At 41.2% G+C, this 26,437-nt stretch overlaps 1 protein-coding gene across 8 annotated transcripts in view; it reads left to right on the top strand.

Annotated features, from left to right (window-relative positions):
* Positions 1 to 25,605, top strand: part of HACE1 (HECT domain and ankyrin repeat containing E3 ubiquitin protein ligase 1) — a 153,310-nt gene extending 127,705 nt beyond the window's left edge. For 7 of the 8 annotated variants that reach the window (XM_069974775.1, XM_069974773.1, XM_069974774.1 and 4 more), the window contains 5 exons: positions 2,908 to 3,039; positions 13,881 to 13,979; positions 14,915 to 14,985; positions 20,048 to 20,161; positions 24,536 to 25,605. In XM_069974775.1, coding sequence (XP_069830876.1) covers positions 2,908 to 3,039; positions 13,881 to 13,979; positions 14,915 to 14,985; positions 20,048 to 20,161; positions 24,536 to 24,638 — 519 coding nt within the window. In that variant the 3' untranslated portion in view covers positions 24,639 to 25,605. Of the gene's footprint in view, positions 1 to 2,907; positions 3,040 to 11,039; positions 11,074 to 13,880; positions 13,980 to 14,914; positions 14,986 to 20,047; positions 20,162 to 24,535 lie in introns of those variants that run through there. The other variant, XR_011363621.1, reaches the window with a different exon arrangement.
* The last annotated feature ends 832 nt before the right edge of the window (positions 25,606 to 26,437 follow it).

Genomic DNA, 26,437 nt, shown 5'->3' with positions numbered 1-26,437 from the left:
TCAGATTCCACTTTTCATTCCTCACAGATTCTTTGCGCCATGCCATCAGACACTTGGCATTGTGTTGATGTAGTGATGTAAGGCTTGCATGCAGCTGCTTCGCCATGGGAACCCATGCCATTAAGCTCTTGTCACTGTTTTTGTGATGATTTTAATTGCGGATGGGGTTTGGAGCTCTGCCGTTATTAAGTTAGCTGATTTTTGGTGACTTGTATGCACTGTGTGCCCTCTGTAACTTTATGTTGTCTGCTAACTTGTGGCTGAGCTAGGGTTCTTTTACACGTACAGATAAATCGCTTAATTGCTCTTCAAGCGAACAAGCGATGATTCTATTGTTTAAAACTATAGGCATTTAGACAAGAAGAGAAATCGCTATGAAAAGTTATTAATGCGTTCATATATACTCTGTAAATATTCGTAATTGCATAAATGTTTAATCCATATACTGTGAACGATGACTGTTTACACTAGAAGACTTGAGAACGATTAACAATGATTTGGAGGTCAGCTCAAAACGTAATCAATGATATTCAAATGATTTTTAATTCGTAGTTTGATTGTTGTTGCATTTACACCAGAAGACGATCGCTTAAATTCAAACAATTTTACAATTTTTTTGCACAATATTGATCCTGTATGAAAGGCCCTTTACTGTGGTGCCTAAACATTTCACCTTGCCATAAATACTATTTACACCTAATTGTAGAAGTTCTAGGAGTGGCCTGTTGTAGTGATGACCTCCTAATACAGTACCACACTCTTTAGAATGACCCATTCTTTCAAATTTTTTTTGTAAAGGCAGACTGCATTGTTAAAGGGAATCTGTCACTAGAGGTTTTTTTTAGCTTTAAATGAGGGCAGCATAAACTAGTAATATAAATGCTGAACAGATAGGTATATTACTTCCATCATTTTGTTCAGCCATTCTTCTAATATGCAGGAGAATATGATTTTTGCCAAACGCCTTCCCCAACCTCCAGCTGCTGATGGACAGCTGACTGCCCATACATAGCATGGATAGATAACTGTCAATCAGCAGCTGGTGGGTGAAGTTTCCTGCTTCTCATGAATATCTAGGACTACTGGGCTCATGCACATAATGGAGAGGACTATTTATTGTCCATGTTATTCAGGAGGATATCTCTGGATCAGCTGCACAGAACAATGTGATACATCATTCTGTTCAGCTTCTCTGTCACTAGTTCATGCTACCCTGAGATAGGACAACATAATCCTACTGACAGAGTGCCTTTAAGTACTTTATTTTATATATATATATATATATATATATATATATATATATATATATATATATAATATTTATTTATTTATTTTTTTTGTGACAGCATTTATAGATATTGGACCAATTCTTTTGTCGGTATACTGTGTCTAGGATTAAACAGCAGAGTAGATAGAGGGCAAATATATAGTCTAAATCCTTCTGACACCTGTTCCACAGTGCAGACCTGGCGTTGTATACTATAGGACTATAGAGTTGTATACCCTGTTGGTAAAGAGTTATAAAATTTCCCTCCTATCCCCATTTTACTAAGAACCAGACTGAGCCAAGTTGAGAGCACATTATCATTCACCTTTCTATGAAATATCTGCTGATTTCTTTCCATCTTGCGGCCTGGCACTGGCCAGTCATTTGCTTGTTTTATTTGCAAGTCATTTGCAAATTTTTTATTTGAGAATACAAGCCGGAATTTCAGAGAGGGTTTGGGCCAACCACATTGACTATCCCACAGAAGTGACGGGAAGGTCACATGATAGTCCGACCAATTGTCAGCTTGTAGAGGATGCAGCTACATAATGTATTCTTTCATGGACCTTACTACATGAATATTCGTGAGCAGCTGTTTAAACTGATGAAAATTCGGAATTCTTTAGAAACCTCTTTATAGCACAGAATGTGTGTATATGTATATGTAATATATATATATATATATATATATATATATATATATATATATATATAATAATTATTATTTTATAGTATCCTAACATGAAGGGGGAGATTTATCAAACATGGTGTAAAGTGAAACTGGCTTAGTTGCCCCTAGCAACCAATCAGATTCCACTTTTCATTCCTCACAGACTCTTTGGAAAATGAAAGGTGGGATCTGATTGGTTGCTAGGGGCAACTAAGCCAGTTTCACTTTACACCATGTTTGATAAATCTCCCCCGAAATGTCTAAAAACATAGAAAGCGATCATCTTTGTAACAGACAGGAACTATAATGCAGTTTTCTAGTCCTGTCCGTCTGAATGGGCAGTATGATTGAGCCACAGAATCAGTATAATAATCCATTTAGTTTAGTAGATCTCTTTGGAATATGTGCGTGTATTTGTATTTGTAGTTCACACGCACATTATGTTTAGGACATATTGCACCATTTTTAGCTGTGCATCCTTTCTGTTTGCTGTTAATGAGGATTTTTGCCTTCCACTAGATGTCACTGCAATTCTGCACTTGTGTCTTTTTTTTTTTATATCTGCCAATTTTACAAAACTAATCTTATTATACAATATTTAGGATTCATTTATGTGTATGTTCAGTAATTTGCTATGGTGTTTAAAAAAATGATTAAAAAAATAAATTTGTTGTACGTATTAATGCGGTACCTAATATGCAGCAGCCTTGAAGCCTTGTTACTGGCTACAAGAAGATGAAATGATGCAAGATGGAGGAGCCGTTTTCCTGAAGAATGTCTCTCGGAATCGAGTTTGATAGTTTTTTATTTTATTTTTTTTCCCCTTTCTCCTAAAATAAATAAATGACAAAGACGCACTTGATGTTAGATGAAGGGTTACTTTAGTACTCAAACACACAGCAGCCACATTGAATTTGGATGGCTCTTACATTCTCTTTTCTCTTTTTAATCATTTTTTTTTCTATTACAGGCAGAATATGTCCAGCTTGTTACTGAACTTCGCATGACAAGAGCCATTCAGCCACAAATCAATGGATTTTTGCAGGGGTTCCACATGTTCATACCGCCTTCTTTAATACAGCTTTTTGATGAATTTGAGCTGGTGAGCTTTTTTTACTGTTTACTATTGCTTTTATACATTCAGGTGGCATTCTATTCTTCTCCTGTAGAATGAATTCCTTTTTAAATTTCTAGTGTTACTTCTATTAGTGGTAAACATTTTGCACAGCCTTTGCCAATGATGATCTTTTTATCCTCTCCATATATATATATATATATATATATATATATATACACTTTTTATTCTCTCTCTCTCTCTCTCTCTCTCTCTATCTGTATATATATATATATATATATATATATATATATATATATATATATATATATAATATATATTCATGTTGTACAATATGTGCACTGCCCCACATACAGTTAGAACTTTATTAATGGCCATTATTTGAAGACAAAATGTCAAAATGTATAAATTATTATATCTGGCTTCTGTTGATTCTCATGATCCGAAAGAAACTGGTGGGTGCTTGGATCCAGGAATTACAAATTTATATTATGATATGATGCATTTGAAGGTAATTCGGTCAAGATCAAAGGCACTTATTAAATTGCCTGTATAGTTTTCTATTTTTTATTTATATATATTTTTTAATATCTTTTTTTTTAATTATTATTATTAAATTTACAAGGTATACCAAATTTGAATGTGTCATCACTAGTTGTACCCTCTCGCCCCTAATCCTATTTGCTCGTCCTTTCAATAGCTTTCAATATATAAGAATTCCCCCATTAAGTTTATTCCTCCAGGGCAGTACTTATCCAACATGTTCTTATAGAAAGAATTGTTAAGATGATGCCCTGCCTGGAGAAACTTGGTTACGAGATATTAAAAGCCTCTCATGAAACATTTGAAGGCTACACTTTCCTTAGTAACAGACCTGTGGGTGAGCAGGGAAAAAAAAAAACCCGTCAAAATCCATAATGTTAGAAATGCTACAAAATAATAAGGTGCGTATAGAGTGGAAAGTACCTCCCCCCGTCAGAGTGCTGCTGCTACAGTAGTTCTCATGCTTACTACTGCTGCTTTTCTTAGTGTCTTTAAAGGGGTTTCCTCAGCTCTTTGCCACAAACACAGACGCACACTACGCGTTTTCAAGACTACATTTAATTCACATAAATTTTTTATAGCATTCGCCATAAAAGCTATAACGTTATATTAAGGTCAAGAGGAAAGTGAGGATGTATAGTATGTGTATATTTTAAGTTTTTTTTAAAACCATAAATGTAATCTTTTTTTTTTTTTTTTTTTTGCTGCCCCCCTCCCAGGTCAACCCCCAACTACTTTTTTTTTACATAGCAGATGTAACATAGCAGGTGGTATGTGCTGCGGCTGCTGCAAGATCTGTATACAGCGGTTCAGGGAACCATATCAGCCTGATTGGGCTGTTTGGTTCCCTTTAAACTTCTCCTTTCTGCTGGATCCACTCATGGCTTCAGCTCATAAAACTGCATGAAAAGACAGTGCCTTTTGTATAAAAATGCACACAAAATAAGTAAAAAGAAATTACAAATAAGGGGAAAAAAACACACTGCCATTGCCAAACCAAACCACTTCTGGACCCAGCTACAACTCCAAATATTACTTATTGAAATGACTGAAACATAATTGGGAACCCATACTTTGTTGTTTGCAAATTACTATTAGCAGTTCTAAGCTACACCACAGTTTTTGTTGTTTTATATATATATTATATATGCGTGTTTGCTTGTATAGTTTTTTTTGATTAGGTAAAATTACTTTATCCAGATTTTTACCCTAACGCCCTATGACAGCACCCCTGGAGAGGACCTCCCACTGCAGGACAGGAAACCTGAGAATATAAAACCTTGACACACCTCTCCAGCCTCAGTTCAGGTTTCCTGTCCGTGCGGATGGGAGGTCTGAGAAGACGCTCCCCTTATGGGAGCAAGAAAATGAAAGTTTGACACCTGGCAGGCCGCAGACCCTCCATCTGCATTTGCACAGTGAGGCTACCTGCAGGCATAAGACTCCCGCTGGAGCAGCCTGGAAGTCTGGTGGGGGAGCTCGCCGGACGACCACCTCGCTCCGGACCATGAGAGCCGCACAAGCAATCCCCAGGGGTAGCGGGATCTCATGGTGGAACGCCGGCATCCGTGCGTGTCGGCTTCCGGTTTCCCTGGGTGTGATGTCAGGACGCATGCGGCGTGAGCACGCTGGCGTAGTGACGTCCAGCGCGCTTTGATGACGTTTCCGGCCGGGACGCGTCTCTTCCGGCGGAACGCCCAGGACTCCGCTATTTGAAACCCGGGAGCGGGAGTTGGCGTCCGTTGCCTCGTGCGTCCAGTGGCTTGAGACCCCCATCAGCCGGCCCGTACTACAGCTACAAATCTACCTGGTACACCTCCCGCAGTGATGTCTGAACCTTCTGGAGGGGACAAAGGACGCCATGAAAAAAGGAAGACCTCTAGTCCGGTACCAGTGAAGACCTGGGGTGGTGAGAGGTCATGTTTATTTTACTTATTTTTAATGAGGTGTTTCTTGCTGTTTATGTTGTAGAAGTCACCAGCAAGTGCTAAGTCCTCTAGTAAAAAGAGACATCGCCGCAGAGAATGTGGTGAATGCAGGAAGGAGCTTAAGGAGGATTATAATAGATCCGTTTGCCCTGCATGTATTGATAAGCTAGTGGCTCAAGAATCCTCTGTACTGGCAAATAGCATTAAACAGATGGTGAGAGATGAGATAAAAGCTTCTTTGGGTCAGCTAAGTTTGGCCCCCCAGCCGGAGCAACCGGGTCCCTCAGACTCTCAGGAGGCTACCCCTGTCCCTTCGGTCACCTGGGTGGATTTAGAAGAAGGGGAAGTAGAACAACAGGCAGAAGAGGAGGAAGGTTCTTTGCCTAGTAATACATTATGCCCTGCTGAAGATACGGATCAGCTTATTAAGGCAATAAGGCAGTCTATGAACATTGAGGATGTCACACAGCCTAAGTCAGCAGAGGATGCCTTATATGAAGGTCTAGGACCTAAAAGGATCCGTACGTTTTCTCTACATGCTAATATTAAGTCACTAATAAAGAAGGAGTGGGAGAACCCTGATAGGAAGTTTTTTATTCCACGCTTCTTTAAGAGGAAATATCCTTTCGAAGAAGAGGATTGTAAAGCATGGGAGAAAGCTCCGGCAGTGGACGCCCCGGTGGCCAAAATAGCCAAGAAAAACAGCCTGCCCTTTGAGGACCTTGGGTCACTGCCGGACCCGATGGACCGCAAAGCGGACCATTATAACCGCAAAACATGGGAGGCCTCCACCAGTGCCCTGAGGACTAATGTGGCGGCTACATGTGTTGCTAGATCCTTAAGGTTATGGTTAGGAGATTTAAAAAACCAACTAATCAAGGAGAAGGCTCCAGCTAGGATTTTGGAAGATTTACCAACTCTATCCAAAGCTGCAGATTTTCTAGCGGATGCGTCAGTGGATTCGCTAAAAATGACTGCTAGGGCAGCAGCCCTGTCAAATTCCGCTAGACGAGCAGTATGGCTGAAGTCATGGAAAGGGGATATAGCGTCAAAAGGCAAATTATGTTCTATACCTTGTGACGGTGAATCACTGTTTGGACCGGTGCTTGACTCTCTTCTGGAGAAAGCGTCGGAAAAGAAAAAACAGTTCCCAGGGCAACAAAGAGCCCAAGAGTCCACTCAGGGGAAAAGACCATTTAAAAGGCCCTTTCGTGCTAGACAAGACGCCAATAGAAAATTTAGGGTCCCAGGAAAAGGGAAAGGTTTCCTTTTCTCAGGAAGGGACAAGCCAAAAGAGTCGCAATGATATTCATCAGGTGGAAGGTCGTCTGTCCCATTTTGTCCCAGCCTGGAAGGAAATTTCCTCCAGTCCCTGGGTACTAAATACCATAGCTTGGGGTCTGTTGTTGGAGTTCAACAACTTTCCCCCGGACAGATATCTTCCCACCAGATTAATTTCAGACCAAGAGAAACAGTCAGCACTGGAAACAGAAGTTCTTTCTTTAATAAACAAAAATGTGATAATCCCAGTCCCTGTGAATCAACAGGGGAAGGGATTTTATTCCCCACTGTTCTTGGTGAAGAAACCGAACGGTACTTATCGAGTTATTATAAATCTAAAGGGACTCAATGCCCACCTGAAATACAAAAAATTTCGTATGGAAACTCTCAAATCAGCTATTCATCTTCTTTATCCAGGGTGCCTGATGGCGTCGATAGATTTAGAAGATGCGTACTATCACGTCCCTATCCATCCCTCACACCAAAAATATCTGAGGCTGGCAGTAAACATCAAGGGGCGGTGGTGCCACTTCCAATACAAAGCACTCCCGTTTGGGGTCTCTCAAGCCCCAAGGGTGTTCACGAAAGTAGTTGCGGATATGGCTGCCTTCATAAGGACCAAAAACATAGTCCTTATTCCATATCTGGACGACTTCCTGCTGGTGGCAGACTCATCGCAGACCCTGACGCTCCAGATACATCAGGCTTCGGCTATAATAAGGCAGCTTGGCTGGAATATCAACCTAAAAAAGTCCAACTTGATTCCTTCTCCCAGTTATGTTTTTCTAGGATACCTGCTGGACTCAACACGTCAGATGACCTTTCTCCCGGAAATCAAGCAGCAGGTAATCAGGAACAGAGTGCAAATGCTGTTCTGGACATTCAGACCATCCTTAAGAGAGGCAATGTCTGTCTTAGGACTTTTGACATCCTGTATACCGGCGGTAAAATGGGCTCAGTCCAAATCGAGGGATCTACAACAGAACATATTAACATCCTGGAAAGGAACCCAGGACACATTAGACCGGCCCCTTGTTCTATCCTCAAAAGCCAGATTATCTCTCCGCTGGTGGCTAAATCCGGACAATCTCTCTTCAGGGATCCATTGGTCCCCTCATCCAATAGCAAGAATTACAACAGATGCCAGCCCGTGGGGGTGGGGGGCTCACTTGGACAATCAAAACCACCAGGGGCGCTGGTCACCACAAACCAAGCACAGCTCTTCAAACTACAAAGAGTTACTGGCAATACAGTTAGCCCTAGAGAGTTTCCAGACTCAAGTCAGACACAAACATGTGGTAGTCTACTCAGGCAACACAACAGCAGTGTCCTACGTGAATCGACAGGGGGGCACCAGATCCCAGACTCTTTTGAATCTGTCCTCTCAAATTTTTTCCTTTGCAGAAGTAAACTTGACTTCTCTCTCAGCAGTACACCTGAAAGGAAAAGAAAACAAGGTTGCGGATTTTCTCAGCAGGGTGCAGATAAAGCAGACAGAGTGGTCTTTAAACGACCGAGTGTTCCATCTAATACTGAAGAGGTTCGGCACACCTTCAATAGACCTGTTTTCAACAAGAGGAAACAAAAAACTAAACAGGTTTTGTTCCTTGAATCCCCTGGACAATCCAACGAAAGTGGATGCCTTCTCCCTCGACTGGGGAAGAGAAAAAGGTTATGCCTTCCCACCATTCCGTCTGATCCCCAAGGTCATCAGGAAGATTCGGGAAGACAAAGCAATGATGTTGCTAGTAGCTCCATTCTGGCCCAGAAGGCCATGGATAACCTGCCTGAGGAAAATGTCAGTACAACAGCCATGGGTACTGCCGAACACCAAAGATCTGCTGTCGCAGGGCCCAGTACAGCACCCGGATACCCCGAATCTGCACTTGACGGTATGGATGCTGAGCGGGTCATCCTGAAAAGAAGAGGGTTCTCTGACACAGTAGTCAATACACTTCTAGCAAGCAGGAAGGATGTAACTACAAACATCTATTTTAGAGTCTGGCGTGCCTTTTTGAGGTTTTCCAAAGGCAAACAAGATCCGTTAGATCAGCCCAATATCCCTCTGGTGCTCAACTTCCTACAGGCTGGTATGGACATGAACTTAAGCCCGAATACCTTGAAGGTGCAAGTGTCGGCCCTAAGCTCCTTTCTAAATTTTAAGCTGGCAGAAAATACCCTAGTAAAAAGATTCTTAACTGCTGCTTCTCGTCTTAATCCGCCCAAGAAGACATTGGTGCCTCAGTGGGACTTGAACCTAGTCCTGGAGGCCCTAACTATGACTCCTTTTGAGCCCCTAGAAGACGTCTCAATCAGGTTGCTCACATTAAAAATGGCGTTTCTCCTGGCAATAACAACGGCCAGAAGGGTAGGTGAAATACAGGCTCTGTCGGCACATCCCCCTTACACCCAGATATTAGATGACAGGGTAGTTATGAGAACACTTCCTACCTTTCTCCCGAAGGTAGTATCTGAGTTTCATAAAAATCAAGAGATTATTTTGCCATCATTCTGTAACAACCCTAAAAACCAGAAGGAGGCGTCTTTCCATACTCTGGACGTTAGGAGATGCCTCCTTGAATATTTAGACAAGACAAAGGATTTTAGGTCAGCTGAGAACCTGTTAGTTCAGTTTTCAGGTCCTAATAAAGGTAAGGCAGCTTCTAAAGCTTCCGTAAGTAGATGGATTAAACAGTCAATCTCTCTAGCCTACTCTAGTAAGGGAAAAGATCCCCCTCCATTCTTCACAGCTCATTCCACAAGATCAGTGGCAACATCCTGGGCAGAGAGGGCAGAAGCTACCTTAGATCAGATATGCAAAGCTGCCACTTGGAGCTCTGTTCACACCTTCTTTAGACACTACAGGGTACAGTTAAGACCAATCTCTGATTTATCCTTTGGCAGAAAGGTTCTGTCAGCAGTAGTCCCCCCCTAATAATTTAGTTTCTATTCTAAATCTCCAGGGGTGCTGTCATAGGGCGTTAGGGTAAAAGCACGATTACTTACGGGTAATCTTGTTTTCAATAGCCCATGACAGCACCCCTCATGCATACCCTACCCTATATAGCCGGATGTTGCTGAAATATTGTTTAAAGTATTGTGTTATGTTACCTATGTTGTTTATTACCTCCGCTGGAGTACTTTTGTTTGAACTGAGGCTGGAGAGGTGTGTCAAGGTTTTATATTCTCAGGTTTCCTGTCCTGCGGTGGGAGGTCCTCTCCAGGGGTGCTGTCATGGGCTATTGAAAACAAGATTACCCGTAAGTAATCGTGCTTTTTTGTGTTGCTTGTATTGGATTTTTTTGTGTTGCTTGTATTGTATGATGATGATGATGGTAGAGGGACACTGAGGGACACAGGGCACTGGAGGGACACTGAGCATCCCTCTGCCATCATCCTCTCCAGCAGCCACAGCCCGCACAGCTCTGGGAGTCGGGTCGTGACATCACCATTTTATCCAGGAAGTGAAGCCTTGATGCAGTAGTAAGTGCAGGGAAAAAACACTTTATGTGCACTTCCCGTAATTAGTGCATATTGGTGACTTGTCTAACTTTTAGGGTGCAATACAATACTTTAATAAAAATTTTCTCCGGACTTTTCCTTTAATCAAATACATGGTCTCTACTTTCATAGACAGTCACTTTGGTCACTACAAAATTTAAGAATTAAGAAGAAATGTTTACTGCTCAGTGAGTAAATGAAGCACTTCTTGGTGCAATACTTCAATCGTTGTGAATAAATCAGTGACAAGATGGTTTTGCATGGAGGGGTACAGTGTTTGAAACTCGGAAAGCTGTGGATGGACTAATGTGTGTGTGTGTGTTTCAAATGAAAATAAAAAAGAACTCTTAAACCCAATGGAGGAGTTTATTAAATAATCTCCTGTCTGCTAGCTTTCTGGCATACAAAAGCCACAGCATTTTGCACCACCTCCTTATATGAACTTATTTTTTTTATCTTTTTTTTGGGCAGCTCTTGCTGATTTTTATGTAGGTGGGGCTTAGCAGAATGGGCACGATCTATAGCCTCCCGCTACATACTATACTTACCCACAATATATAGTTGCCACAAATAGAAATCTATAGCAGCTCGTAAAAGTTGTGTAATTCATAGTGTGACACATGGACAAAGAGGCAAATAAAACTTATATTCAACACCAGTGTGGTGTAATATTACAGATTATTTTCACCTTGCTGTTTTAGAATTACCCAAAGTCAATTGCTAAATCTATTCATTTTACTATTTCATTTTACTTTGTATGTCCCGCTAAAATAGGAGGTTACAAGTAAAGTGAAACCTTGGATTACAGGTAACTTGGCTGTAGAGCATTTTGCAAGACAAGCTAACAATTAAAAAAAATTGTAACTTGATAAACAAGATTTGGTAATACAAGGATACCTGTGCCCCCATCCTGATACTGTGCTGGGTAAAACGCCCTCTCATTTTAACCCACTGCTACCTGAGCAACTCTGTTGAACTGTGGAGATCTCCTGTGTAAGCGAGCAGCTCGGCCTTATCTCCTCTCCCTGTTGCCAGAACACTGGCAACCTCACTAACACAAGAGTGTAAGTTAGCCTGTGGCGCCCTCCTACTCTGGTGTTTAGGCAGCCTAGATGCTGCATTTACAGGCAGAACCCAAGCAGTGAGGCCTTCAACTTGCCAGGGTCTTATCCAATGCCATGCACTTTTTGCCACCATCTTGCCTACACAAGGTCATTTATGGTCGTGCATGGCTGCTACCCTCTGACCCCTCAAATAACCACTTCACCGATAGCTGCTCCAGGCAGCCAGCACTAGTACAAACAAGTAACAGCACCAGCAGGTTTGCAGCCACCTGGGGAGTTGTGTGTGGAGGGAGGGTTAACTGATATCCTCTTCTTTATTTAATACAGAACACCTTACCTACCTACCTTATTTTGGGGGTTGTGGAACGAATCATCTGCATTTCAATTGTTTATGGCAAAATTTGCAATGATAAACGAGTGATTTGAATTACATGTTAGCATGTTCCCGGGAACAAATTCTGCTCATAATACAAGGTTCCACTGTATTTCTTTTTAAAGTGAGTCTGTACCCACAATCTGCCCCCCCATACCACTTGTACCTTTAGATAGATGCTTTTAATCCAAGATCTGTCCTGGGGTCTGTTCGGCAGGTGATGCAGTTATTGTCCTAAGAAACAACTTTTAAACTTGCAGCTCTGTGCCCAACGGCCGGGTCTTAGAGTATCTGTGCCCTAACTTTGCACCACCCCTCCGTCCCTCCTCCCCACCCTCCTCATTATTAGGAATGCCACTGTAACATTTTCTCCTGTCTGAACATTGCACAGGTGCCTTAACGATCCAGCCTATGTTCAGTATTCACACAGCTGATGAATAGGAGACAATCTGCCTGGAGCATTCCTAATGATGAGGAGGGCAGGGAGGAGGGACAGAGAGGATGTGCCAGCCTAATGCATATACAGTCTAAGCCCCGGCCGCTGGACTGCAAGTTTAAAAGTAGTTTCTTAGGACAATAACTGCATCACCTGCCGAACAGACCCCAGGACAGATCTTTGATTAAAAGCAGCTATCCGAAGGTACAAGCGGTTTGGGGGGGGGGGGGGGCAGATTGTGGGTACAGAGTCGCTTTAAGCATTTCCCCCTCTTCCATTGTTGAGGTGTGAGATACAATGGAATTTGAAGATTTTATGCCTCCTTTTATCCATGTGCATGTTTTTGTAAATCAATGGTGAATTTATCGATCCATCTTCCCCACTCTACATGAAAATGTACTGTGATTGACAGGGATCTGATTGATCTTTTAAACAGTATGTTGCTACCATTGAAGACATCATATGGTATGTTAGGAAATAAACAACGGTACTTTGAAAGAATAAATGTAGGTTATTTTGTTTCTTTCTTTTCTTTTTTCTAAATTGCTATAATCAGCCTATAAATTGCCCAAGCCTCGTGTTTTGTTACACAACCTGTATTTTCCTTTGTTGGCTTTCTGGTGGTTAGCACAGCACTGCATTGCTGATTCCCCCCCCCCCCCCCCCCCCCCCCCCCTTCTTCTGGCATCTAGCACTCATATACACAATACCCCTAATAACGTATTATCTGCAATTATCTTTCTGTGCATATTTTGAATTGTCTTCTAAATGTAATCTACAGAGTAAATAAATCCAATGTGCTGTGAAGAGCTCCAATGCAAATAAGCTTTTCTGTAATTGCAAGATAGGAAGCCAGCATTACTGCACATTGCACTTTGCAAAGACACACGTTATTAACTATCAAAAGATAAATATGCACAGTCAGTCCTCTTAATTTCCGAATACAATTCCGGAGCACATTGCGGCACTCGCAGGGGGGGGAACAAATAAGACACTTATTAATTGTTTACATTTATTATCTGGATTATAGGGCACGTTTTATTCGGAAATTAGTTAGTAATAGAAAGGCTAGAGGTGCACTGTACAATTAAATAACTGAATTTGTATGTCTTAAAGCTTCACTTTTTTTTTTTTTTTAAACGTCTTTGATATTTCGGTAACATGCATGTCAGTGCTGTTATTGCAATTTTAAATGACACTGCAGAAGCAAGGAAGGAGGGAACGCTCCCGCTATGGCATGTATTTATTTTAGGAAGAACACATTTGTTTGAATTATTAAATAGGCTACCTTGGGTTGTGCACCAGTAAGCTCTTTTTTTTGGGTCACTAGTGATGTTCTACATTCAGCGCCAAGATGCGGTTACTAAGCTGGAGATGTGTTAAGTCTTTGTAATCGCATCAGTATTTTCCACCGGCACAATAGATGCAAACAATTATTTCACCTATCAATCATTTTCTTAAACAAGGAATGAAACAAGTGCGTTGTACAGTTTGTGCACACATTCGGTTTTTTAATTATTTGTGAAGTAAACGGCGTCGGTGGTACGGTAGAGTCATCCATGTAGCATGCAGAACAGCAGCTCTCAGATTGCCAGTCCTGTCACTTGTCTGATACAGTTCCTTAGCAATGAAGTCCCATAGTGCATTGGCTCTTTGGGCTTCTGGTGCTCTGTGAACACTTCTAGACGTGTTATTTCAAAGTCGTTTGGTAAATGACGTATTGATGATTTTTGTAATTTAAGGAACTTCTTTTATCTGGCATGCCTGAAATAGACGTGAATGACTGGATGAAGAATACTGAATATACTAGTGGCTATGAGAAAGATGATCAAGTGATTAAGGTAATTATTTCAGCTATACAATGTGGTTGTTTAGTGTATGTATACTTACAGGTTATTATGCTCACACTTTGAGTGCGATTGAAGGGGTAGTTATGCCCTGTCCACAGGGTAGGCGATAACTAAATGATTGCATGAGTCCAACCGCTGGGGCCCACTGCCATCTTTATTGGGATCCTGAAAACCCAGCTGAATGAAGCTGTAGGTGGCACAGCTCTATTAATTGTCTATGGAGCTGCAAGAGACAAACGAAACCTGCATTTAGTTCTCTTCAGTGGCTCTTTAGAGAATGAATGAGTGAATCCACTTAAGTTGGAAACACCCCTTTAAAACCTTTTACACGAGCATAAAACTCCACCCGTGCAAAATGTATTTTTGTGATGAAAACCATCACAGTGTGAATATACCGTAACACAGGCATTGTGTTACTTGCAGCTCTATTTATTCCTATGGACCCAACGGAAAGAGACGAGTACAGCGCCCTTCCGGCATGCTCAGCTTCCTGTCGCTCCATAGGAATGAATAGAGCCGTGGGTCACGTGCCAGACCCGCAACTCTTTTCGACAGAGTGTCGGGCCCGATATAGAGATCGCCGGGGGGTACAAAGGTCGGACACCCCGCGACCTTCTACTTGCCCCCTATCATAGGGGAAAAGCAAGTTTTTCCTGGACAACTTACATAGGCTGTATTTCCACATTTGTATTTTTGCTGTTTTCTTTTGTCTCCATAATAAGAACCTAAACTGTCTGGACATACAAATACTGGATGTCTTTTATGGGCACTTTTTGTTTTATGTCTTATACATAGAACATTCTGTAACATGACATTGAGGTACTAACATGTCCCACAATGGCCAAGATGCAGCATAAATGGTATATGTGAGTATGCCTGCTGAGGTGCTTCTCTTTTTAATTTAACACTTTTTTGCTTGTTTCCAGTGGTTCTGGGAGATTGTACAAGAACTTACACAAGAGGAGAGAGTGTTGCTTTTGCAATTCGTAACAGGCAGGTATGTAACACCCTACCTTCCCAATTTATGTATAATGTATATGCTGAATTAGGGCTACGTAAGATTGCCTAAAAATAACAGATCAGCTCTTGTAGAGCCCTTACCCTCGACCTTTAAGGCACCTGGGACACATGCCTGATAGGAATTTAGAATTTTTTTTTGTGTATATAAGCTGATAAATTATATAACTAGTTGCAGCATCCAGATATACTACACGCTGCACTGCCTTCTCCCATGTGGTAGGGGAGCCTATGCAAGGCGCAGGGCTAAAAACATATTTCTGATTAAATTTTGCAGCAGTGACCGGGCAAATGAATTGAATTATATGATTAATTACTCAGCCCTATACATGCTGAATGCACATTTTGCAACTGAAATACCTTAAAACCTTTAACTTTCCTCTTCCTGTCTAGTCTAGACACAATAGGGGGAATAAATAATAAGTTTTGAGTCATGAAAACTGGTGTACACCCTACAAAATGACAGTGAAAATGAAAGGTTTTCCTGACAAACCCCTTGTGCATGAAAATTTTATCTTAGGCATAAACAAACACAGACATAGAAACAAAGTTTTCTTCACCACTCAGAATCTTCTGGCATATTAAAAAAACGCACATTTTTGTTCTGTAAAATCCAAACAAACTAATGAAACAACCAACGAAGTTTGATTTTCTAGATATTATTCATGGCATAACCATAAACATGAACATACTGAAGTATCATATTACCACAATACTCTTACTGACTATAGATGAACAAACCAGATGCGTTTGCTTCATACCGATCTGCGCTTGTATTGTTCAGGCCCAGAATGCTCACCCCTCCTGGCTTCTGTTGTGCTACATTGATCTGCCCTCTTCTGGTCAGGATGCTGTGTAATGTAGGTGGAGCTAATCACTGCTCTGCTGGAATCACATAGAAGTGCCGGATGGCAGGACAGCGCTTTCTCCCACCTGCCACTCGGCTATTCAGTTGTATCAGCAATGTGATGGTACAGTTGAATAGAAGGAAAGAGCTGCTCACCGCAATTGTCCTGAACTGGCTTTCATCTTTACAGCCGATTCAGGAGAACTGCTCTGCAGTGCAGCACATCACTCAAGGGCCCATCAGAGGATCCTCCAGTTTGCTGCTGAGGGATGTGGGTGGCTGCCCAAACCACCCACATTATAATCCGGCCCTGTTTATTCTATTATGGTTGTAAAGGGTTAATTCTATTTTTGTATGTGTTGCACCTTAAATCAATGTATGTGCTGTACGCCACTTTCCAGCTGCTTCGTACTTTTCATACACAATAGTGCGTATATAAGTTTATAGTGAAATCCTAATTTTACATAATGCAGGAGCAACTTTTATTTATTCAATGAATAGCGGCCACAGAAAACTAACGTACTACGGCGCCGCTAGGGATCCTGGCCGGAGTGTATACACAGGCCGTGATTCCCTCGGCCTGCAGCACAACGTAGGGTCCGTACCAATCATGCAACAACCGTGATTAGTACAGAACTTACGTTGTGTGAACATGGCCTAAGGGTATATTCACACTGAGCAAATGTGGTGGAATTTCGCTTGCCTCAGTGTGACGCTGCTTCTCTATGGGAGGCTTTTTGTGCCTCCAAATGCATCACTCTCCGCTCAAAGAATTGACATGTCAAATCTTAGAGTGGAGAGCGGCAGTAGCGGAGGCGCGCAAGCTCTCCTATATAAAAGCAGTGTCACACTGAGGCAGGCAGGATTCGGCGCCGAAGATTTCCGTCACAGAATTCCGCCATATTTGCTCAGTGTGAACATACCCTAATAAGGCCAGTAGCACTGTTTTCAAACACATAAATATTAGGTATGGATGCTACACAAAATCCCCCGAAAATCAGGTGTGTACATCTCCTGCCCTGTATGTAAATCATACTTGACTAGGCATGTGGGTGGTCAACAGAGACGAGGTAGTCACCATCGGTGGGGAACGTCCTCTGTAATAACGTCTCTCTGGGAGCGTCAGTGCTCAGGGATGGCCCCCCTGTGACCCTGCTGGCTCATACATGGAGAATCATGTCAAGAGAGGCGTCATTACAGTCAGCCAATGAGTTTTCAGTGAAGAGATTCCCGATGTAACAGACTTTTATTTATCAGTGAATTATGAAAAGGTGAAATCAATTTATTTATTGCTTTTTTTTTGGATATATTTAAAAACCCAGTTCTGCCAGTCATTTTATATCAGACCCCTGAGTAAAATGAAAGTGTAGTTTCAGCTGCCCGATAATTAGATTTTTTGTATTTATGTTCTTATTAACAAATAAATCTGCCTCCTTCCTCTGGTTCAAAGTCTATTCCTGTGTGTTTCTTCATTACGATCTCATCTCTGTCTAAGCATAGCTTTAGTACCACTTCAGTGAAAAAAAATCAAATATTCCTTCCCCTGGCTGCACACCATAAAATTAATTCAATGGATCTGGTAAAACAAATGCATTTATGATTGCAGCTTTTAAGATTCCTGAATGTCTTCAAGAATAACTGAGATGCCTTTTGTCTCCTGCTGTATATCTGCCGTACAGTAATAATGGAATTGCTTGAATTCTGATAGTTGTATTGTTTATGAAGCAGTACTGTGGTATGAATATAGATAAATGTGACTCTTTTCATGAATCCCATACCATGCTAAATTCTTTAGTGTTAAAAAGACATCTGTATTACAGGAGTGATACCTTTCAACATATTTAAACGGCAAGGACCATGATAGAAGCAATATGCTGCCATCACTCTGTGTTGTAGGAGCGTCGGCAGCAGACCACCGCTATCTACTATGGTCTGCCCGGACGATCTAACGATCACCTGGGCAGCGCGCCCCAGCTCCCTGCGTCAGGCGAGGGGGCGGGGCCAACGGTGGCGTTGTGGACGGGGCTAAGTGGGGCTAATGCCGCGAGGCCCCGCCCACTTAACACAATCTGCAGTTGATAAAAGATGACTTTTTACTTGAACAAGCACCATGACGTATGATATAAAATAGGGTATGAAAACTGCTAAATTTACCCTTTACACCTGTGTAGAGATGTCAGAATGCAAAAAGGAGGTGACAGTGTCACTTTAAGGTCTGAACAGACCGAAACGCGTCAGCGATTGTCAGGTTTTTTTTTTTTCTGCCTAGCTTCAATAAAAAAACTTTACAATTAGACGACTAAGGTGCTGGATTTTCCTTAACATTCCCACTTAACTATCACCATAACTATCACCTTTCCCTTTTTTGTTGATCTGCAAAAAAAATACATATTGCAGATGCATTATGAACAAAGTTTTTGCAGATTGCAGACGAAGATTTCGGCCATCATACACGGTCCAGCAAAACCACTGAACATGTGAATGTAGCCTAATTGCTGCTGATAGTTTGTAATTGTAGTTGTGTTGCTTGAATTTCCTTTTGTAGTTGTTCACTTAGTAAATCTGTGTCTTAGTAATGCCCTAGTGGACCACCGAAACGTGTAGGTTTGCATTACCTTTTAACTTTCCCTCGGCTGTTGTACAGCAATAGGCCATTTTATTTTAAAACATAGATTATAGTTATATCTATAAAAGTGAGCAGCAGCCAAAAGGCAATAGCAACGGAAGGTGTAAATCTTACAATGTATTTAGTGCTCACATCTAAGATCTCACCTAAGCCTTTTGGGAATGAAATGTCAAGTTAAAAAATCTTGATGAGTGTTTGTTCAGATAGTAGTCCTTCACTGTGTTCTCCTTTCAACAAAAAATGTAAAAAATGGTATAACTCTAACTTTTTCTTAAATTGTACCTGTCTTTTTAACTTTAAAAATCTAAATTATCAGCATATGTGAAATAAAGCAAGTTTGCAATTTACATGAATAATTTTTTTAGTTGTAGTAGACTACTCTTTTCCATACATGGGATCCTGTAAAAAAAAAAAAAAAGTTAGTTAAATCAATGCTGTAATACAGTAGTCTGTAGGTGACCAACTCCATCCGTCACAAACATCAAATGGATACTATAATAGCATATTATTTTATATTAATTATATTGGCATCCTTTACCAAGAGACTATTAGGCTATGTTCACACAGTGTATTCTTTTTTAATATTAATAATTTTTTAATCATTTCGACCAGTAGACTATGAACAATAGCCATTGTTCACGGTCTGTTCACACAATGTATGGCCGTTCTCACAGCTGTACATTGTATTGAGGTCAATGATTAATTGAATTGCAGCCACCCAAAGGTGCAGCTGATATGTTCCTTCAGCTTATATGGCAATATCGGCCGCAGGAACATGTAAAAATTTGTCCGATACTTGCTGTAATACAACGGCCAATGGTTTTTTTGTTTGTTTTTTGCAAACATATTTTTTCTTTTTAAAAATGTTTCCAAATAACATACAGATGCGGAAAATTTATATTGTGAATAGACATCATACATGAATGACCATTACAAAGGGTCCAATGTACAGTAGATGTGTGTTAGCATCGTACAATGGCCATTGTATTGCATTGCGTGAACATAGCCTTATGGCTTTTGCTTATTGGGTACATCATATGGCCATAAATAAGACCAAGTACACCATAAATTGTCAGCGATGAGCAGCTCTGCGGAAAAGTAGAATCACTCAATTGCCAAGTGTTTTCATGCTGAAATGAAGACCCCTCTCTATATTAGATTTCTTTCTTTCAGAGAAATCTCATTGTCCGTAAGACATGTTACATTGTATGGGCCGCTTTAGGTCAATCTTACTTCTTGTGGGCTGTGTGTGGAACGTAATATTTGACATTGTCATCTGAGATAACAATATCTGCACTTTAAAAACTGTAATGCGTATCTCTTTCTAGTGAACATTTGTAATCAGAAATGCTCAGCATATGATTTGTCGGTTGCTTCATTTCCTAGCTGACTGGTTTTCAATTTATTTCCTTCCTGTTTACTACATTTTGTATAATTCTTTCATGTAATTTTATGTTACACATGGGTTGCAGCAACAATAATATGCCTTTATGTAAAAAATCATATACTGCCATTATTACACTGCGTCAGACATGTACTTCTGTAATAAGTCATGGGTTGTTTGTTTAGTTCCAGAGTTCCTCATGGCGGTTTTGCATATATCATGGGAGGAAGCGGGCTGCAGAATTTCACCATTGCAGCTGTGGCATACACACCAAATCTGCTACCAACATCTAGTACATGGTATGTAATTTATATTGGAGGGAAAATATTCATTCTGTATACTTAACCCCTTAAAGGAAACCTGTCACCCCCCGTGCCGGGGTGCCAGGCTCCCGACCCCCTGTTAGATCCCCCTATACTTATCTCATCGCGCCGGGTCCCACTTCCTGAGCCGGTCGGGTGACTGAGGTTTCAGCGCCCGGCGCACGAGCTCACAGTAGGGTCCGATGCCCATAGAGAATGACGGAGCATCGGACTCCCCATTCATTCTCTATGAGCATCTAGGAAGCTCAGGAAGCGGGACCCGGCGCGATGAGGTATGTATAGGGGGATCTAACGGGGGGGTCGGGAGCCTGTCACCCCGGCACGGGGGGGGTGACAGGTCCTCTTTAAGGTCTAAGCCAATTTTCGTTTTTGCGCTTTTGCTTTTTTTTCACTTTGTTTAAAAGTCCATAGCGCTTGCATTTTTTCACCTAGAGACTTTTATGAGCGCTTATTTTTTGCAAAAACAATTGTACTTTCCAATGACAGGCATTATTTTTCCATAAAATATTCTGCAAAACCGGAAAAAAATCATTTGCGCTGTCAAATTGAAAAAAAAGGAATTTGTTTTGATTTCGGGGAGTTTTGCATTTACGCTGTACACCCTATGGTAAAACTGACTTGTTATCCATGTTCCTCAAGTCAATATGATTACAATGATATGTAACATGTATAACTTTTTTATATTATGTGATGGCTTTTAAAAATTCAAACCATTGTTAACAAATATATGTTCCTTAAAATCGCTCCATTCCCATGCTTATAGCGCTTTTATTCTTTGGTCTATGAGGCTGTGTGAGGTGTCATTTTTTGCGCCATGAAGTGTTCTTTTTATCGGTACCTTGAGTGCGCATATACGACTTTTTGATAATTTTTTATTACATTTTTTCTGGATTTAATGCGACCAAAAATGCGCAATTTTGCATTTTGGAATTTTTTTGCGCTGACGCCGTTTACCGTGCGAGATCAGGAATGTGATAATTTAATAGTTCGGGCGATTACTTGCGCTGCGGTACCAAATATGTTTATTTATTTGTTTATTTATTAATTTATATTTGTAAAATGGGAAAAGGGGGGTGATTTGGACTTTTATTAGGGAAGGGGATTTTTTTTAATAAAAACACTTTTTTACTTTTTTTTCCCACATGAACTAGAAGTCCCCCTGGGGGACTTGTATATACACAGCTCTGATCTCTCATAGAGATCAATGCTGTGTATATACACAGCAAAGATCGATTAGATTGGTCATAGATTGCTTTTTGCAGCCCACAGCAATCTATTGCCGAGCCGGGATCAGCGTCATTGCGAGGCTGAGGCCCGGCACGGGCAGAAGAACGGATCTCTCCCCGCTATCGCATCGCGGGGGGGGGGAAATCCGTCCCACTAGACACCAGGGACGTGAGGTCTGAAGCACTTCAATGCAGCTGTCAGGTTTGACAGCTGCATTGAAGTGCTTAATTAGTCGGCACGGCAACGGGACCCCGCTCTGAAACCCCCCGCGGCACCATGACGTACCAGATACGTCATGGGTCGCTAAGGGGTTAAAGGAGAAGTGTGTCCATTTTTAAAATCTGGGGGGAATTTAATCGGGAGTATGAACTCACCTCTTCTGGTGCCCATGGGACCCTCGCTGAGCTCCGGTATCTCCGCCGCTGACACGTCACAACTCAGCTGATGGAGTCAGTGACTAGGGCGGGACGCTGCTCTAGTCACCGATTGGCTTGTGACATCATCACAACTCAGGGGTAAATGCACTCTGGCTGGAGTCCCGAGGCCGGTCCCAACGCTCACCATAGGCACGGGGAGAGGTAAGTTCATATTCATGATCGAATTCTCCCCTGCCGGCTTTAACGGCCAGACTTCTCCTTTAAGTGAACAGGAACCTAACCCTACCTACACCACCTCATTTAGAGGATAAAGTGAGGTACCGAGTGTACAGGCTTAGATGGTCCATGTACCCTTCTGACCTGGAGCATTATTGCCAATAGAAAAAGGTGGACAACAGGAGCAATCTTTTCTGCATCTTTAAAAGTATCTGACTTATTGTTTATTGATATTGCTTGTTTTTTTTCATAAACTGTGATATTGAACAATTGATAATTCCTTAATGAAGTCAGTGAGACTATCTTAGAGCCAGCAACCTTTTCTATAACCAGTAGAGGAGACGACTACTTTTTACCCCAGTTTAGGTCAAGTGTAACATGGACGCTCTTTTTTTTTTTTTTTTTATCACATTCCGTCTTTCAGGTTTAACCGCCTGAACTGATAACTTCATAGATCCCCATGATGCTGCTATTTTGGGTGGTTAGACCCACGGATGAGACTGGACCAGGTGCTGAGATGGTCCCCCAATTATGTTTATGTAAAACCAGCCTTAATCTGAGGTTTACCTGAATATCTAGAAACAATAGATGAACTGATTCTCATTGTATTTTGTGGATCAATTAATTTATTTGCTCACACCTACTATTGGTCAGCCCCTAGCGCAAAACTCTATTTCGAAATTAAAGGTGTATTTCTATCTCCTCTTCTTCTGTGCCATGCTCAGCCAGCTGCCACTTTTTCTTGCTGGGCATTCTTTTCCCATTTGATATCTCTGTACTACTAGTACTTTCCATTGGTGGTGTTTCAGACACTTTATGACTTCATTTCAGACAAATTTGACATGTAGAGCTAGATTACAGTAACTGTGTTGTCGCAATTTATTTTTTGTCGCAAAAATAAAGTTCAGTTACTGCTAAATATTTTTCCAGCGATCAGTGGTAGATTCCCCTCATGATGCCAGCAGATGGGGCACAAATAAGTGGCTACGAAAGCGGTGTTACAGAATGACTTTAAAGAGAATCTGGCAGCTCCTGGGCCCTACCTGAGGTGCTGACAGTGTGCTGTAGCTGGCAACCCCCCAGTGAGCATGGTGCCTTTTTGCTAATTTGCCATGCAGCAGATTATGTACAATCTTATGTCTCCTACTGTACTAAAGAGTCACAGAGCAGTTGTTTGTGCCACACTCTGGCATGCATCCTCCGTCTTTATGAATAATCAATGCTTCCCGGCCTCCTGCACGCTCAGCTGTCAGATTGCAGATCAGTCCTCTGTAGGCAGTTTATGTCTGAAAGAAACACTCAGGTATAATTGAATCTCTTCTCCCTAATGTGTTGGAGCTGTGGTCTAGGGGTAACTCACCAGTCTAGAGACCTGCCAGCAGTTCATTCTCTGGTTCGAATCCCCTGATGGATATTAAATAGATGTCTTTTTTTCCCCTCATTGTTGTATTATTCTTAAGGCTATGTTCACACACAGTATTTTTGCTCAGTATTTTGCAACCAAAACCAGGAGTGTATTGAGAACACAGAAAGGCTATGTTTTTACACTGTTGAAATTGAGAGGATGGCCGTCATTTAACGGCAAATATTGGACGTGGTTTTATAATAACAGTAATTATTTGCTATTAAATGGCAGCAATCCACTCAATTTCAACAGTGTGTGAACATAGCCTTTCTGTGTTTTCAATCCGCTTTTGGTTGCAAAATACTGAGCAAAAACACTGTGTGTGAACATAGCCCTAAAATTAATACAATAATGAGAAAAAAAAGACATCTATTTAATTTCCATCAGGGGATTCGAATCAGAGAATGAACTGCTGGCAGGTCTCTAGACTGGTGAGTTACCCCTAGACCACAGCTCCAACACATTAGAAAGAAGAGATTCAATTATACCTGAGTGTTTCTTTCAGACATAACCTGCCTTCAGAGCACTGATCTGCAATCTGACAGCTGAGCGAGCAGGAGGCCGGGCAGCATTGATTATTCATGAAGAGGGAGGAGGATGCATGCCAGAGTGTGGCACGAACAACTGCTCTGTGACTCTTTAGTACAGTAGGAGACATAAGATTTTACATAATCCGCTGCATGGCAAATTACCAAAAAGTCACCATGCTAGCTGGGGGCTGCCAGCATCTTAGGTAGGGCCCAAGAGCTGACATATTCCCTTTAAAGGGAACCCATCAGCTGTAATTTATGTTCCAAAATGCTGACACTGTTAGATGTTAGGACAGGGAGACACATGGTAACTTTCATATACCCAGCTGCGCTTTCAGAATCTAACTTTTATTTTCTGACATTCCCTTAAATTCAACAGTAATATGCTCTTCCTCTGTGTCTAACCATTTTGTGACAAAATTTCACTGCCAATATTGTAAGTGGGGACATCTCCAGAACTAAAACTTATTTTTCTTTTATATGTCTTATGTTTATATTAGTAAACCTTTACAGGTTTTGTTTTTTTACCCTTTATATGTAGATGTGTTTCAGCCTTAACCTGTAATGCTGGCTTTGCTTGTTTCTGTTTTTTCAGCATCAATATGCTTAAATTGCCTGAATACCCAAGTAAGGAAATCCTTAAGGACAGGCTTCTTGTGGCATTGCACTGTGGAAGCTATGGTTACACAATGGCATAATGAAGAAAGAAAAACTCATCTGACTACTGATGCGCAATTCAGGGTGGCAGAACCAATTTAAGGATCTGTCAAGAGGAAAACAGGCTAGATACTGCCCACGGGCAGGGCTGACTTTCAAGGATTTTTAAAGTACCTATTTTCCCTTAGATTAAATGTTGTTTGTGTGGCTGTGTGATTTGAAAAGAAGGGGCATTTTCAGATTACAACTGGAGAAACCAGCTGCAGTTTACGAGGGGGAAAAAAAAAGTTTCTGTTTGAGCCTGGTTTTATATGTTTAGGTTGTGCAGTGTCTTTAAATACTTTATCAATTTTGCTTTTAATCTATTTTATTATTTTTTTTATGAAGGTGTGTGTGTTCCGTATGTTGTAAAGTCCGCAGCCGTAATTGTCTGTGCTCTGCACTTTGCCCATTTTAGTGTACATATGCTGTAAAAGTGAATTGTTTTGTAATTCTACCCTTCCATTTCTAAAGTTGTATCTTTAATTCTGTTTATAACCGTTTTAGTTGCATTGTGCAGCAGGTCAGTCTCCACATAAGTTATTAAGCACCTCATCTGGTTTTCATTTTTATAGCCGGCCTAGGAAATGGACGTTTTTTATATTTTACTCCTGTCTTTCGTTTACCATTACACCTTTTTGTCCCTTTTAGTTTATTTGTTGTGCAAAATATCTGAAATGTATTTTTGTACAAACGAGCTTACGAAAAAATAAAGTATTTTATAAATTGCATTTGATACATTGTCACAATATTTAACGGCTCTTTCTTTGTGTCCTTACTCCCATGGCAGATCATTAATGTCGTACTCAAGATCACAAATCATTGGAAGTGGCCATACAACCACAAAGGCTCCTTAATTGAAAAGATAAGAGCAGTAGCACTAAGCTTCAGTCATATTAAGTCGAGAGGATAATTGGTGTGAACACAATGCATTGGATTGGTCATTTTATGGCCATACTAATAAATAAACAACAGCCATGCAAAGTGCCAGTTCTTTGGTTCCAAATCAAAGCATTCACTGGTGGCAATAATACAATATTGTTTTTTAGCATATTTTAAAGGGGTACTCCAGCAAAAATACTTTTCTTTCAAATCAACTGGTTTCAGAAAGCTATACAGATTTGTAATTTACTTCTGTTTAACCCCTTAACGACGCATGACTGGTATACCCCTCATGCGGCCGTTAAGGGTAAACAGAGAGGGCTCCCGGCGTGAGCCCTCTCAGCAGCCCGCGGTCCCCGGTTGCTATATGCAGCCAGGGACTGCAGGTATTAGCCGCCGCCGATCGCCGCGACCCGCTAATTAACTATTCAAATGCAGCTATCAAAGCTGACAGCTGCATTTGGATCGTGACTGTGCCCCCTGTCCCTGGTGGCTAGTGGGGGATCTCCCCACCGCGATGCGATCGCAGAGGGAAGATCCGTTCTAATGAGCCGGCCGGGGCTCAGCGTCGAAATGACACTGATCCCGGCTTGGCAATCTATTCAGATGGTCTGCAGCAGACCATTATAATAGAGCACTGATCTGATGGATCGGTGCTCTATTATATACACAGCATTGATCTCAATGGGAGATCGGTGCTGTGTATATAGAAGTCCCCCTGAGGGCTTCTAATTACTGTATGAGAAAAAAGAATGAAGTGTTTTTATTAACAAATAACCCCCTCCCCTAATAAAAGTCCAAATCACCCCCCTTTTCCCATGTTATAAATGTAAATAAATAAACATGTTTGATATTACCGCGTGCGTAATCGCCCGAAATATTAATTTAATTCATGATCCCTCACGGTAAACTGCGTAAG

Source organism: Dendropsophus ebraccatus, chromosome 6, assembly GCF_027789765.1.
Source record: "Dendropsophus ebraccatus isolate aDenEbr1 chromosome 6, aDenEbr1.pat, whole genome shotgun sequence".
NCBI classification, from domain to species: Eukaryota; Metazoa; Chordata; class Amphibia; order Anura; family Hylidae; genus Dendropsophus; species Dendropsophus ebraccatus.
Note: the sequence above shows the minus strand (reverse complement) of the source record. Positions and strands in the feature narration are given on the sequence as shown.